The 17,197-nt window shown below is 40.9% G+C and overlaps 1 protein-coding gene across 3 annotated transcripts in view; it reads right to left on the reverse strand.

Annotated features, from left to right (window-relative positions):
• Positions 1–741: 741 nt before the first annotated feature.
• Positions 742–17,197, reverse strand: part of FSTL4 (follistatin like 4) — a 360,182-nt gene continuing 343,726 nt past the window's right edge. For all 3 annotated transcript variants that reach the window (XM_081850327.1, XM_081850326.1, XM_081850325.1), the window contains 5 exons: positions 14,189–14,307; positions 12,467–12,616; positions 10,004–10,111; positions 6,600–6,709; positions 742–3,326 (listed from right to left, as the gene is read on the reverse strand). In XM_081850327.1, the coding sequence (XP_081706453.1) occupies positions 2,624–3,326; positions 6,600–6,709; positions 10,004–10,111; positions 12,467–12,616; positions 14,189–14,307 (1,190 nt within the window). In that variant the 3' untranslated portion in view covers positions 742–2,623. The remainder of the gene's footprint in view (positions 3,327–6,599; positions 6,710–10,003; positions 10,112–12,466; positions 12,617–14,188; positions 14,308–17,197) is intronic.

Here is a 17,197-nt window from a genome sequence, read left to right on the forward strand (position 1 = left end):
GACGCAGTCTTGATTAAAATGTCTGGTAGTAGGCATAGACTTGGAAATCACTTGGGAAAGGAATAACCAAGTAGAAATGTTTATAGTTCAAAAGCCTAATGTCAGATTAATCCTAATTCATGTTAATTGTAGCCACAGTGGGGTTCAGATGATGCCCCAAATGAGGAATGTATGATCCTGCCCTTCACTTCCCTTGCTCCTAGTATCCATGCTGTTCTGCCATCCACCTATTCAGCACATGTGAGAAGGGGCTCTATGTGTATATCAACATATGCACAAAGGTCCCCATTAGAAAGACAAACCTGATTGATCCAGGATCTCCATTCGCATGGGGGACCTCTATGATTGTATGTAATTGGGTGCAGAGGCTCCCGCCTAGTCCTTAGGTACACCATATGTGTTGCTGGTTGGGTGTGTGGCTACTAGGAATGCTGTAGTGGAGGGGAGGAGGCTAACCTAGGCATGGGCAAACTCTGGCCCTCCAGCTGTTTGGGACTACAATTCCCATCATCCCTGACCACTGGTCCTGTTAGCTAGGGATGATGGGAATTGTAGTCCCAAACATCTGGAGGGCCGGAGTTTGCCTATGCCTGGGCTACCCTACAAGCCTCTCATGCATTATTTGAATCCCAGCCTCCATATTAAAATGGAGAACTAGTACTCTAAAGATCACCATATGTATTCAGTAATGCCTTTATAATCCCAGCCAACAAACTCATGCCAAACTCTGATCTCTTTTCGTTTTTCTGTGACACCCCCCTCCACAAGTATGATGATGCAACAAACATTGCTGTTGCAAAAAGTTGTTTTTTAAATCAACTTGAAAATACCTTTTAAAAATCATTGGATAAAGTTTCATATTTTCACTTCTGATTGCTTGGACTACACTGGGATTGGGTATTATATATCCAATTGCATTTGTAACCATCTTCTCTGTTTTCCAACTATGATTAGTTGCAGTGTCCAATGTTAGCAAGATACATATATTTTACATCTCTTTATGGCAAATCTGCTTACAGTTCTCAGTGTCTGCAATTGCATTGTTGGATATATTTTAATTGGTTTTAGACTGGGGGGAAAAGCAGCATAACTGAATGATAATTGACTATAAATGAGAACACCATGAATGGGAGAAGAAAATGAACAGCAGCAGCATTTTTTTAAAAAAAATCCTTTTTTGCAGGCTCTTGGATGACAGATGTAAATTAAGTGCCTGATTTATATAAAAGCTAAAAGTTTTCTGCACAAAAATAGGCTACTGGAAAGGGTACGTTTCAAGACATAGCTATTGTTTTCATGAAGAACCCAATTACTTCGAGTAATGGTAAATTTTTAATGAAGGAGAAGAAATTATTTCTGGAAACGTTTCTGCACTGGGAACAACACTGCTTATTTTCCTGCCTGCTGAAATAGCAGTTCATCTTGCACACTTAATGATGGCTGCTGCTTAAAAATAAAAACAGATAAAGCTTTCTTTCCTGATTACATAGAAGATATTTGCATATTTGCCCATGTGTTTTCTAGCTTTCAAATCTGCCCCACCTCTTTTATTTAGAAACACCTCGTACAAAATTGAAAAATGTCCTCCTTAGGACTGAAGACATTCCCCGCCCATATCAATTTTAGGTGCTTCCTGTGAGACAGAGAAATATACCTGACAGTACAGAATTCCATCATGTTTGGACTCAGAAAGGTGTTGGGTTAGCCTTCCTGAATTATGTTTCCCCGTAAAGAAACAATGTATGTTTCTCTCCTATCTCTTTGCATTCTAAATACTACTTTCAGTGACAATATGCTCTCACACTCTCCCCTCAATCCTTAATTCTAACCTCTTACCTCTTTCCTTTGATGTTAAGGGTGATGTCTTCCGTGGAGGCCTGCAGCTATTGGAGGGCACGTAGGGGTATTGCCACCCCATCTGCATTTCGAAGCAACATAAATGAAAATATTGACCAGATATTTCAACTTACCTTCTTAGTCTGATTATTTTTAAAGGTGAGTGGGTTTTTCTTTACCTGTTTGAATATTTAAATTGCCTGACTTGATAATATTTCTCATACTGAACAATTATATAAATAACATTTTCAATTTTTAAAAAAAGCTTAAAAAAGGACTTTTTGACTGAGATTGCATTTTCAACAAAGTACATAAACGCCTAAAGTTCTCCAGTGTGCCCATCCATGTGAAAATGTCTAAGCTACAGGCATGACTTCATGCCACACGGCACACACTACAGGCAATGTTATGTTGGACCAATAGAATGAATACTGATGGAACTTAAGAAGTCATCAGCCTTTCAACGCAAAAGTGTTGTTGTACAGAATCACCAAGGAATGTGGCTTATACAATCTCAGTTTTGAGAAATCATTCCTTTTCCTAGTATATGTTCCATAACTCAAGCTGTCACGTCCGACTTCCACACAAATTCCCAGCGTAACCAATTCCTATTAGCAGAGCATACCTTATATTATAAACCTTGCAAGTAGGCCAGTGTTGCACCATGAAGCTTATACAGTTTTTCCCTCAGTGTAAAAATATACAATGCTACTGCATATATATATTTTTTGCAGTTAAAGGTCCAATCAGTCCATTGTTTTATGGCAGTTCTGTTCCTTTTGACTTTTCATACGTCTCCAACCCAAACCACTGTGTTGCCTCTCTTGATACCCGAAACCTCGCAGCGCAATGTGTTTTGTCTCCCATTAATTATAAATAGTGACTCCTTTGCTGGTGTTATAAGGTATTGTCCAAATAATCCACTGTCTTGGATAATTCTGTTGTAGTTACTCCAGGGCCAGTCTTTGGATTTGATAGGGTCCTTTAAATTCTTCAATACGTCCATTTTCCCTGTTGACAACTCTACAAAAAGCACATCTGTTTGCAAATGTGAAGTAGCGTATATATAATACTGATTGCCTTCGGTGAAAGAGGACTGAAATGTCAGATCGGATATGTGCATGGTGGTTTGTAAGTCATAAATCAACTTGATTTCCCCTTGGATTGTTATTGCCTGGACTCTGATCCTCCCGCTCTGTTCATCTGCGCTGACCAAATAGCGTCCATCAGGGGAGATGTAGGGAGTACCTGATATGTCGCTGTTGGGGCCAATAACAGAATCTGTAACACTGTCAATTATAAGCTGTGGAGTTATTGGTACTGACATGTTTGTTTTGCACTGGACGAAGAAGTAGCCACCCAGATGTGTATAGGCCATGGCTAGGGGCAAACAGCTGTAGTTCTTGAAGCTGATCGTCTTGATGTGAGCCACAGTTTCCAGATCAATTTTGTGAACTACAGACTTAGACTTGTTAAAGATGAAACCAAATCTGAAAGGGGGAAATAAAAGACAAACAATATATAACCAAACAGATGCCACAAGATGTTATGAGAATAACAATTCTTTGTGTCACTTGGCCCAAGAGCAGAAATGTTGTCTTGTTAAGTCTTACGCAACCCTAGGAGGTAAGCCACTATTACGCTGTCATCAATATGTATGTATTTATTTGAAATGTTTATTATTTAATTGACAATAACAGAACAAAATGGATAATGGACACACCTAATAAATAAAGGAGTAGAGTATTAGAAGTGACCTTATGAAATTAATGTTCTGGAAATGAAAAGGTTTTCAGAGCTCACCCAAATCTCCCAGGCTAGCTGTAACACTTACTGAAACAACTTACCCAAACAGTATCTGTGGAATGCTTTGTGCACTTAGGCCAAATGAAATGAAATATTGAGTAAGTCCGTTACACAGAGACACATTTTGTTGCTTAAGGTCACAGAGCAAGTTCATGGCTAAGCTGAGATTTTAAACCAGGGTTTCCCAGCTTATCATATGACTCATGTTAACTACTATAATATTAAAGACAAGGAGACATATTAAAACTAAAATCCCATGCTAACAGGTGCTGTACCCTAGAAAGAGAGGGTTGGATCCAGGAAAGAGGATCCAATTCTGACACACTGGGGTTTTCTGGATTTCTCTTCCCTGCAGATACCTGCTTCTCCCAAAAGCTGATCCTGGTTGAAGAAGAATCATACAATGGAGCAGAATGAAATGAACAGGGTGGAGCAAAAAGAGACAAGATGAAAGAAGGAAGTGGGAGAGGAGCCTTGGAGAGCAGTGGGAAGACAGGGACCTTCAACTGCTTCATTGGGGCAAGACTTACTGGTAAGAGTTGTGATCACTAGGCCTGTGCTGTTTTGGTTTCTTTGAATAAATAGTTAACTTCACTGACACTGGCTGTTTTATTGCTGGCCTGCCCCTGATGAGGGAGCTACAATCTAAATATATTACATTAACACCAACCTAAGTCCTCAAGAATATATAGCACAGAAAAGTGATATTTCAAGCCATGAAGGAGATGAGAAAATCATGGAAACAAAATGTTAATGTCCTATAGACATAAAGTGGTACCTTGTTTTGAGTCCAGGATCCGTTCCGGAGCCCCAGATGCTCGATGAAAGGGGCGCTCGACAAAGCGCCGTTCTGCGCAGTTTTGTGCTTCTACTACTGCTTCTGCGCGAGCATGAGCAGCAAACCTGGAAGTAACCCATTCTGGTACTTCCGTGTTTGCTGCAGATGTTCCACGAAATGGATGCTAAATGGGGCGGACTCACAACAAGGTACTACTGTACTTGATATTATGTAGCGGGTTTTTCTTTGCATAGGTTATAGAATTCTCTTGCACCTATTGAAAGTAGTGTGTTAAGACTTCCCAATCATGCCTTATAGGAAAGTAGTTAAAAAGAGAGTAAGGTTGGAAAGGAGAGGAAGAAAATATTAAGCCATGTTTGCCCTTGAGTAATTCTCAAAGGGAAAACAATAGAAATCTGCTCCATTTCACCCGTGTTCCACACACATGTGGCTTATCTGCCTAAAAGACTAGCACATAATGTTTCTTGAGGTCATGCTTTGGAACAATTGTTACACAACTGAATTGCCAGTATTCCATTGTGTGAAAATCATACTTCAGACCTGTGTTTTCACCTATAAAACACAGCTGTCTCCATATAATAGGCTTATATCCCCCTACATTTTTTTTTTTAGCTGAAAGCATCACTGAAGTGTCCAGCCATGGCAATTTACTCCTGAAGAGTAAGCCTGTATAGTGTATGATCACACATGAACACTCCTGGGATTTAGTGTTTCATTCAGTTGCTATACTCTTACATCCATCAGAAAGATGCTGTGTGGGGTGGATGGAATACTGGCGGAGAAAATGAAATGGATAGGCGATTGGAGAGTAATAAGGTGACACCTGCAGCTTTTTTGAATTAAGCCACTTGAAGACTTTAAACAAAACCTTTCAAAAACATTAGATTCTGTACACATTTAACTTGGGAACAGTCCTATTGAACTGAAAGGAACTTACTTCTGAGTAGACATATACAGGATTGCACAGCAAATATAGTAAAGCAAACCAGTAGCAAGGTATACTTAAAGGGAAAGGACCCCTGACAGCTAAGTCCAGTCGCGAACGACTCTGGGGTTGTAGCGCTCATCTCACTTTACAGGCAGAGGGAGCCAGCATTTGTCCACAGACAGTTTTTCTGGGTCATGTGGCCAGCATGACTAAGCCACCTCTGGCGCAATGGAACACTGAAACCAGAGCAGCACATGGAAACGCCGTTTACCTTCCTACCGGAGCAGTACCTATTTATCTACTTGCACTTTGACATACTTTCAAACTGCTAGGTTGGCAGGAGCTGGGACCAAGCAACAGGAGCTCACCCCGTCGCAGGGATTCGAACCGCTGACCTTCCAATCAGCAAGCCCAAGAGGCTCAGTGGTTTAGACCACAGCGCCACCCGCGTCCCTATAGCATGGTATACTTACTAATACCCATTTGTGTGTATGAGGACCACTGGTATAATACAAAGGTAAATACATGTGCTATTTAATTAAATAACAGTTAAATGTTTCAAATAAATCATCAAATAAAGAAAGAAATGCTTTTCTGCACTGAAACACATAACAATGAATTGCACTGGGCTAACATGATGATGCTTGACAAACCACAGGCATTCCTGGCATCTGGACACTGCACAACCAACAGGTTGCATAAAAGCTGCAGAGTCACAAAGCTATGTCAGCAGAACATTTTGCAAAGGCTCTCAGCTAGGCAGAGAAAAGTGTTGCTGCTGAAATTTTGCATAACCCAGAACTTTGTTTATTGAAAAGTTTTCCATACTGCTATTCAATTCAAAATTTGTGGTTTACAGGAAGTAAAGCAAACCTAGCAAAAACACAGAAAGGCTTTGCTAAATACAGTTACAGCAGGGAGAAGGGAATATATCCAAAGTTAAAAGCACAGGGGAAAATAAAAAGGGCATTTTTGCCTGGCACCTAATAATCATGCTGGCCATTATTACCCCCATTGCTTCTCTGTGTACTTCCCATCTTTCTTATTTCATGTGCTGTTTCTTGTCTCTTAGCTAACATGGAGCCATTTGGAGCATGTCTTCATGGTTTTATTTTCTAGTGTGGTGGAGCTTTCAGCGATTGCCATGAAAGCAAAGCAAGTAATTATCATGATTGATAATAATTTCATCAGATTAAAAGTACAAACTACTGGGGCCCAGAGGACTCTTACCTGATGTGATTGATAATGAGGTTTGTATGTGGAATAAAATAATCATCCATCCCGTTCAAATGGGTGCGAATGATATGCTGGTTGTCTCCTGTACTTGCTTCTGGTATTACCTACAAGGAATAACCAAAATGCTGAGCAGAAATAGAACAATAGATGAGGCACTGAAATATAAACTCTAGACTACCTAAATCAGGGGTGGGTAACATGTGGCCCTCCAGAAGCTGTTGTACTACAATGCCCATCATCACAGACCATTGGGCTATGCTGGCTGGGGCTGGTGGGAATTGGAGTCCAAAATATCTGGAGGGTCATAGCTTATTAACTTCTGACCTATATTCAGATGACCCCACCCCCATGTATCCAGCAGCATCCCATAGGGCAAAATGCTGGGTTTCCTGGTTCCTGGAAATAAAGGATGAAATGGCATTTGTGTGTATTATGTGACATTTGCAAGGTAAGAGAACAGTTCTCCATCTGCTTTCAAGCCATTTATAGCAGAAGACAATGCAATCATGCAGGCACGGGAAGAATGTCCCAGCTCTAACGCTTCCATAATTTTTCTGCACAGCCTGCTATAAACATTGTTTTCAGGTTCACATATATTAATCTCACTTAAATGCACCATGCTAATTCACTGGCTTGAATGACCGACAGCAAAGTCACAGCAGTTAATTATCTCTTTGAAAAGATATCCACAGTGCCAGGGAGTGGGGGAATATATGGAAAGGGGTAGAGTATTTCCTTTTTTTTTTTTTTTTTGAAAAGGTTATTTCTGAGAAGAATGTAAGCTCTTTGCTATAATGAAAAGCTCACTTTGTTATTTCTCCTGTGACTCCAGGAGAAGATGAGATGAGACTTAAAAAAATAAAAATCAAACCTTAGAATGCTTATATGATGCCTAAGTTCAGTTCATTAGGCGTGTTGACTGTTTCTCTGTGTTAACAGGACATCTTCAGAATTTACAGCTAAGTAGTTCATTACAGAAAGTGCCAGAGCCTTAAAAGATCTGCTGCAATATTTTTGTCAGGCTCTTTTGAGAAACCTGTCATTTCTTGATGAAACTGCTCTGATGTAATCATGTAGAGTATGGTACATTAGGTTTCCACCATGCCTCTAGTGCTTTTGTGATAGTGAGGCTTCTTCATTAATATGTGTTTGAAATAACTCGTCAGGTGTTAGGGGTTTCCAATTGAGGAATTTCCCAACGGGACTCTAGTGACCTGTTCATTGTGTCATCATGGCAGCTTGCAGATGAGCAATCTGCTGACCTTTGGCACCATCACTGAAGCTAATGCTTCTGCAGGGATCAAAAGTGACAAAAGTGGCCAATAGAACTCCACTTGATCCTATGAAGCTTCTGACTTTGGTCTGGTCCTCAGACTGAGCAACTTGTCAGTTACAAACTGAACCACTCTCTAAAGTCCCCATTTGTACAGCGACCATTTTAAAGGTCTGCCTGTTTTCATGCTGGGGTGTGGTAGCTCTTTGCCACCAGTCCTAACATAGCACTCTATCTATCTATATGCCCTACTGATTTGTACAATACTGCACATCTTCTGTCTGTTGCCTATTGGCAGCAACTACTATATGCAGAAATAATGTTTCCATGCGCTGCTCTGGTTCGCCAGAAGCAGCTTAGTCCTGCTGGCCACATGACCTGGAAGCTGTACGCCAGCTCCCTCGGCCAGTAAAGTGAGATGAGTGCCGCAACCCCAGAGTAATTCGCGACTGGACCTAACGGTCAGGGGTCCCTTTACTATTAGCAGAGAAACCCTTGGCCTAGCATGATATCCATTAATAGGTGCAAGGGTGTTTTGGATATGAGTTCCTAGTCTCACATTCCCCCAAAATAATTGGTGCTGAATCTATGGCAGAATGCATCATCAAAGACCCACACTTCATTGTGGTTGTTCATTGTGGATCATTAACAACTATACCACCATCTTTTATCTAGTCTGTTGCATCAGTTACTATAACTCTGCCATCTATCAAATAATTTCCCCCTACAAATGTTTTCTCTGTTTATGGCCTACATTCACTAATGATCTTTGGAATTCTAATTAAACATGTAATTTAATTATCATAGCCCTACTGAAGCATAAATAACAATGCTGGAAGGTAAACTAGTTCAATCCTTTATACTAAGGCAGGATCTTCTGTTCCCGAAACCACTGTCATTTTTGTATATGTTGTTCTATCTTATTCAAATTACTATGACCATGGAGAAGAGACCTGGAATGAGAAAAGTGTTCCTACCAGAAGTCCCCATGAGGCAAGGAATAAGCATAGCAAAATAGCAATGCATTCAAGTTCATGAAGCTTGCTCCATTTCTACCAGAAGACACATTTACTCTTCTTAAACCAATTTAACAACCATGAGGTTTTTAGAATATAGGTATTTAATTAATTGGTGTGTTGTAATTCACAACTGAGCTGGGATGGTAGCTATGGCACTACAAACGTGGTTTGGAAAAGAAAAAAGGTAGAAGAGAAGCATGGAAGAGGACTGGGAAAGAGGAGAGAAAATGAAAGAGAAGGAGAAGGAGAGAACAAGTAGATAGGTATTAATGATATCTGTAAAATTAATTAATTAATTAATTATTATTATTATTATTATTTTTAAATGAGTTACATGTTTCAGATCAGATCAGGGATCTGGAAACGGTGAGGAACACTGCTTGAGATGAAACATAATGAAATTAAAATGGTCCTCAGTTCTCACACTGGCAGATGAAGAATTATTTAGTTTACACTGGGGAGAGGAAACCTGTGGCTAACCAGACAGGAGCGGCTGGTGAGAAGGGGTGGCATTGCTGCTGTGCACCAGGATGGTGAGGGGGTGGGGCAGGATAGCAGAGACCTTGGGGCAATGTGGACATACCAGCAAAAGTACCTGATTGGCTCTGCTGGTACACCCAAACCTCACTGCTACCCCACCCCTGCCCTCTCACTGTCCAAGTATGTTTCACCAACGTTTCAGCCAACAGGCCAGTTATGCAGTGCTACTCCTTTCCATTGGCTGGACATAACTATGGAAGTTTTTGGACTCCTATTCTCCTTGACCATGGGCCATGCTGGGTGGGGTTAATGGGGCTTGGAGTTCAACAATATCTAGAAAGCCACACGTCCCCCATTTCTGGTTTATAAATTTTCCCATCAGCTCTGTTCTTAACCTATAAAAAAGTCTACACAGTGGATTCAAAAGTTGTCTTTGTGCAGGTCTTTGCATTTGCAGCGTGTTTGAAACAAAAGAAACAGTGATAAGGATGAGGGAGGGAGGCAGAGTTGAGGCTCACATTTAAATAAGATTTCTGGTAGGAAATGTTAGTCCTAAATTTCTGCTGATAAGAATAATGGCTCTAAAAGAAGATTGTGATTAACTGTTGCATTTGTAATAGGCTTACCTGCAAAACCGGATGAGACTTCTTCATATCGCCCCAGCTAAGTACCCAAATTTGGTCATGTGACTTATCATAATGTAATTTTACAGGTAGAGGGTCAGTGTCCAAGGTCTTCAAAGAAACAAAAAACAGTTGCATTAGCTCTTCCTTATGAAAAAGAATGTAAGTTATGCATTTGATTAGGGTCTGTAAGCTATTAAGAAAGCCTTTGTGCACATTTTGCATTTCATGTCCAAATCAGACACCAAACCACTGCATGTCACTGTATGCACCCAGTTTAATACGCTGGCATACTGAGACCTGCTTTGTAAGTTGTTGCCAGCAAAGCAGCTGCTGCCCTACCATAGCTGCTTCCACACCAGTCCTGTCATCTATACACAATTTACACCCAGATGTATAGCATAGATGGTGTGGCACACCAGTATGGTACCTTTGTCTTTTGTTTCTCTGTAGTTTGAACCACATAGCTCTTAGGAGCAGTACTGGCAGTGGCGACACTGTTGCTTACTGAAATGGAGAGCGGTGAGATGGTAGGGAGTCTGGCACTGAGCAGGGACACTGGCGGGGAACTAAATGATCTCCACCCACAAAGTGCCAACTTCCCTAGTGCCTCACCCAGCAGCATAGCTAGCTGCTCGGGTGCCTGGTGCGGCACAAGTGTCCTGCACCCGGGGGCAGGGCGAGCTGCCCATGGGGGGCAGGGCTTGCTGTGTAGAGCCTTTCTGCAGCCTTTCCCTCCGCTGTAGGGCAGCTGAGGGAGCGGAGGTGGGCAGACGCAAGCTTCACGCTGCTGTTTCCGGCAGCGCCAAGCCTGCAGGCGCTCAAGCCACCACCCCACCCCCAGGAGAGAAGTGTGAATTGGGCATGTTGCGGACGCCGTGGTAAGCGCTGGCCCCTGCAGTGTGGCATTCAGTGCCAGCTGCTTTTCGTTGCGTTTGTTGACTGAACTATAAAGTTTTGTGAGCCCAATTTTTTAAAAAAACTAGATTTTGTCATTTCGTCACCCCCCTTCAGTGATGACACCCGGGGTAGCCTGCACCCACCGCACCCCCTTCCTCCACCACCGGCCTCACCATCTGTCTCCCAGTAAGCAGCAGCAACATCGATGCCAGGAGATGAGCTGCATTGTGCCACCCCTCCCCTGCCAACCACTCCTTGATTGATTGATTGATTGATTGATTGGCTTTGCTTAAATGCTGCTTTTCCACAATGAGCTGCGCCCAAAGTGGCTTACAGCAAATGTTCAAAACAGAGAACACAGGAAATACAAAATACAGAACATGTTAGTAAATAGCAAAAACCAACAATTTGGCAAACCGATTCAATATTACAAAAACCAACAATGATCTAGATTTAAGAACAAGAACAACAAGCAAAAATGAAAGATAACTGACAATGCATTTTGTGGCACTGGTCTTGCTACACTCCAAGGAGCTTGGCATAAATGCAGTTTTTTTGGGGGGGGGGTAGATGACAAACAGCTGGCCCTCACATCTGTCTTCCAGAGGAGGCTGACAACACCAAAAGACAAATGTCAGCAATGATACTGAGTCTCTTCCTCAGCCTCCTGGAAGTACCAAGAAGAAGAAGAAGAAGAGTTTGGATTTGATATCCCACTTTATCACTACCCAAAGGAGTCTCAAAGCGGCTAACATTCTCCTTTCCCTTCCTCCTCCACAAGGCTGAGAGACTTCAAAAAAGTGTGACTAGCCCAAGGTCACCCAGCAGCTGCATGTTCACCAGATTACGAGTCTATCACACTTAACCACTACACCACACTGGCTCTCTACCACTACACCCACCAAGGGCTTATGCAGGTCTTCTGAACAGCACTCAGTGAATCCCTTCATCTACACATGCTTCCATTCCATGTGGCCATGTTGTGGCAGCCTTTTGAATAAGAAAAAGGTGTTGTGGACATGACAAGGGCCTAACACGCCAGCCATAAACTGACTTTAGTATCTGGGTTGCATATTTATTTGAAAGTGTCACAGAGTTCAGTGCATAGAATTACAACTTCACAGAAACTGCAATCCTGTGTTTGCTTTCTCATAAGTAAGTTTCCACTGTGTTCAGTGGGACCTTACTTTCAGGTACATGTGTAGAGGATTGCGGCCTCAGAATATGACAATACTCTACATATATAGTTATCAGCATTACATATTACAACCTATGTTGTTAACAAAGGATTTCAATTGACAGGCATTATAGTGTCAAAATGTTGTTGTCAAACTATTAGCGACATGATTAGTAACGATCCTCTTTCTAGTAGCCACCTCAGGATGTCGAGCATGGGGTATTACCATACTCCTAACGTGCTGCTAACCCAGCTGCAGATTTGTATTTTTACAAATCTACTAACAAAGTCAATAGCTAGAACCTCCTTTGGGAAGAGGCCAAATTTTTGGCAGTATGAAACCTTTTTGTCCCCCATCCAAAAGCATTCAGTTGCCCCTGGGAAGTTACCTGAATGACTTTCTGAGTCTGGATATCAAGGATCATTATTCTATTCCACTTTGGCTGTGTTACATAAATATATTTGTCTCTGACATTGACAGCGGAAGCCCAGAGGCAGGACTGAATGGCTTCACCTTCAACTCTAGGACAGATTTCTGCCTGAAATAAAATAATGAAAGCAGGTTTAATAAGTTTAGGTTCAGTGCTGTGATCCAGGCAGTCTGCTATATACAACCACAGAGGAAAACGATAGAAGGTAAAACAATGAGACCTTGAAGGTATGGCTTGTGCTGAGAGTAATAGATCTAACCTGTGGTATTGAGCTAGTTCTCTGGCAAACCTTTTGGGGGACCTGTCTTTTGGTCATTTGATGGGGCTGAGGCCAAGTTGAAGAGACCTCCAAAGAGGGAGGTGGAGGTGGTAGTGCTTCAGTGGAATTTTCATTGGCTGGGATTTCTACCTTATTAAATGTGAGGGGGTCTCTCTTGCATTTCAACATTTATAAAGGCCATGTGTGTGCTTGCAGTGGCACCAGATTCTCTCTACACAGGATCCCGTATTGCAGGACTCTTTGGAATGCCCACACAATGTCATATAGTCACACACATGTTCCAGGAAACACTGTTGCAATGGAAGCCTGTGCACAGAGAGCCTCACATCACTGCAAGAGCACATGGAGCATTTTTTTAAAAAAAGATTTTAAGTGCAGGATGCCCTCATTCTTCAGCTATTAAATTAGTAAAGTAAGAACAACTCCCTGCTCCACAAAACATCTTCAAATTTTTCAAAGTTGTTGAAATTTGTTCCCCAGTTTGCTGTGGGAAGAATGGACGCGCTAAACTGAGGTGCAAAGCCAGCTTTATTTTAAGCCAGGCATAGGCAAACTCAGTTCTCCAGATGTTTTGAGACCACAATTCCCACCAACCCTGACCACTGGTCCTGCTAGCTAGGGATGATGGGAGTTCCAAAACATCTGGAGGGCCGAGTTTGCCTACGCCTGTTTTAAGCCATCACAGACTGAAATCTATATTCAAACAATAATATAGCCATTGAATATTTGGGAGAGCCATATTTGAGTTATGGAACTTGTGGTTCACAATACAGGGCCTCAAGTTAGCTAAGGTAGACTCTACCCTGAGGTAAACCATATGTTTCAGCAACAGGAGTTTCTTGATAAATTTCTCAACCTTCAGTTCAATAGAACTTGGGTAGCTAGGAAAATGTGCTCCTCACATTGTGGTTTATTCAGATGAATGTATGGAACTGAAGGCCTGTGAAACTCCAGTTCTAAACTTTATAAATTTGGCGTAATTACATGAATTATGGTAGGGATTCACCTCACAAGTCCCACCAGTGGAAGTCCTGTGCAATGATTTCCAATTCTGTGATGGGGCTCCCCCTCATTCCCTCTGCAGTCCTAAAATTGCCTCAGCAGGTTGAGAGAGCCCCTAGCACATAGGGGAGATGAAGGGGTTGTTCCACCCAGCACGCTGAAAGGCTTTTGCTGATGGTGTGGTCAACATAGCACAACATTGAATTCCTCTTTACATGTACAATATATAAATTTCACAATTTTGCCACAGCAGGCAGTGAGATAAATAATGTAGTTTTTAACAGAAGCTGAACTGCAGCAGAAAAGCAGTGCTGCCTGCGATGAATACAGGGTGGAAAGGAAAACAAGGACTTCTTACATCCCTGATGCAAGACCAAGATTAATTACCCCAAACTTACATAACTTGAGAAAACTTTCTCATTTGGTTTGATGTGTCTCTGGATCTCACAGTCAGTTGGCTGAATTATTGTGATTCCATCATCAGAAAAGACATAGAACATGTTTCCCACACTGAGCCCTTGAAGAGAAAACAAAAAAGCAAGGGGAAAAACATGTCATAATTTCCTGTCTAAAAACAAAAAAAGTCGGCTAAACCTCAAAAATAAAAATTACTATACAAAACAAAACCAAAAAACCCCTAGAGATTTGGATGCTTTTGGTGCATTCACAAAATTAAAGTTCATGTCACAAGTAGGGCTTCAAGGTGTGAGGAAAGAGGTACAGATAAGCTCAAAAATGTATTGCCTTGGTGGTAACAGTTACAAATGTAAGACAGTATCTTGGGATCATGTGTTTTGCAATCAAATTAATATGCAGGTTTCTTTCCTTTGCATTAGAAGCAGTTTACTAATACTTTTGCCCTTTCTAGGTAAATGTTTCAAATGCTGGAATGCAACCATGCATTTCACACAATTTGGAATAAGGGGTGTTGCTGACTTATCGAGGGTAATACTTTTTCCCCAGTGGCCTAGAGACATTTGGGGGGCGGGGGCAAATCCTTATAGCCACCAAAGCAAAAACATTTTTGAAATTTTGCAAACTGTAATTCACAAATGTGGAATCTTTTAGCATTGCAATAGCACTCATCTATCAAAACTGGGGCATTCCAGAAGCTTTAGGGGGGGAAATAGCCTGTCAGTGAGTTTCTAGTAAAAGAATTGTATTCTACATTTCTGCTTAATCAGAAATGTCCTGAAACATTGCTAGTATACTTCATTTTCCATTACATGCAAATGCAGTAATGAATACCTAGTATGCTTTTCAATCACTCTCATCAGAAATCCTTTCACTACACATGTATATATATATTCTACAGATACGGTATTGTAATGGCTTCTGTCATCCCAAATAAAGTTGATAGTGTACTTATCTGCCAAACTTCCATAGTTTTACTTCTGTAAACTGTTTTGTACAGAAAATGAAAGCTCAATTTGTCAAAAAAGTTACCTTTGGTGGATGATAGTTGTTTTTAAGCTAATAAACTGTGTACCCTGTTCAGACTTGAAAAGTTACTGGATGACATTAAACGCTTCCAAGATTGGAAATCAAGGAATTACAAAGTGCACAATTCAGCCAAAGTGTAACCATTTTCCATTTCCATTTATTTAAAGGGAAATAATTAAGCATTATGTGAGTACTCTCACTAAAATTGGCTCGATTTAGAAGTGCCTAACTTTGGCTAGATTGTGCACTGATAGTTTAATAATGAAAATATTGCTTATTTAAAAAATAAGTAACAACCATGCAATATTTGCTTTTTGTTGCTGTTAAATTGATGCAATTCATCATGCTTTTCAGTACAACTGCTCCTGAAGTCACAGATCTTGCAAACAAGTATGCAATAGAAAATGAGTATTTGCAAGATTGAGTCCTCTGGTGTATATTCCATAGCGTCAAAGCACAATGACACTTGCACATTATATAGCTTTTATTATATCCGTTTGGTGTGCTGAGAATTTGATATATGAAGTTTAGCCTTTGAATTATACCACAGAAATACCCCAGTTAAGGCATCAAAGTGGATCTAGGATCAATGATCCTTAAATGTGATGCTGCAGTGAGGGATCATGCATTTTCTGAACACACGGCTAGCAAATTCCTACGTTATCATCACTGCTGAAGAACTAAAATACCTCAGGCATATCTTAGGCTGACATTTTCAACAAATGTGGACCAAAATCCTTTCTTGCCGCATGCACACAGTTCCTCTTCATTTCCATGAGGACTGAATACACACATTAGAAAGCAGGATTTGGCCCTTGATGCAATGAGTGCACATTTCTGCAGATGTTTAAAGTTGGGACAGTTTAAAACAAATGATAACAATCATGCATTAACTTATGGTAAGTGTGAACTGTGCCTATATTCAGATTCATGCACATTAACCACCCTGTTCTTTATGATCGTTTGATAAAATGCATGTTCACATTTCAGCTTTCATTTGCGCTGCCGTTAAAGCAGATATTTATGGTAATGCTATGACTCAATTTCATGTTGCTGAAGCATTAGTGGTTTATTATCATAGCCTTGATGAATTTTCCATGAGGAAAATGCAGTAGTCCATGTTCTAGCCTTCATTAGAACCAGCATTGCATTACTCAAGCTTTCTAAGCCTATGTACACCCTGCCCCAAGTAACCACATTTTAAAGAAGAGAGCCCTTAAAGATAAGAAGTTTCCCTTCAGGACCAAGGAAAGAATCCAAGCAGGAAAGGTCCCTATTCCTTGCATGGAAATGCCATAGGTTTCTGGAGCAGGGACAGAGCTCCCGGTCCCTCCTATATGCCAGTTCCAAGCATGCTAGTTAAAAATATCAGGCTACTAACTTTTTAGAGTTTATTTAATTTACGTAATCTATATAAGTCCACAAAAGTTCATAGCTTGAAATTTTCTATACCAGATCTTACAGTTAAACTACCTTTTCCCCATTTATGGCACACTTCTCTTGAATGGGCACACAAGCCTAGAACATCAGAAACAACCACTCTAGTATTTTGTGGAAAAAACTGTATTTTGATGGTAGAGCTAAATCCTGCTTCTCTGACTCCAAGGAAATATTTGATTGATGCAGGATATCATGTTCATGTAAGGTGTGTTCCAGTGCCCTTTCAGCATTGCAGAGGCTTTTTCTAGGAAGAAGAAATAACCCGGTGATCCTATGATACTAAAGGTGCTTAATTGGACGGAGTCAACACAGGCCAATTATTTCATCCATTCATGGAACGTTGAGTTCATCTCAGCTGCGATAGATGCCATCAGTGAACCACTAGGACATGCCATCTCATGATCAACATGCCAAAATAAGTTAAACAACCAATTGTTTAACTGTCCCTGACCAGCTTTTGCACATGCAAATTAATATGGTAGGTATTCACTTGATGTGAAACTCTGGAAAAATTATATTATTTC

This window comes from Podarcis erhardii, assembly GCF_964252035.2.
Source record: "Podarcis erhardii genome assembly, chromosome: 2".
In the NCBI taxonomy this organism is placed as follows: Eukaryota; Metazoa; Chordata; class Lepidosauria; order Squamata; family Lacertidae; genus Podarcis; species Podarcis erhardii.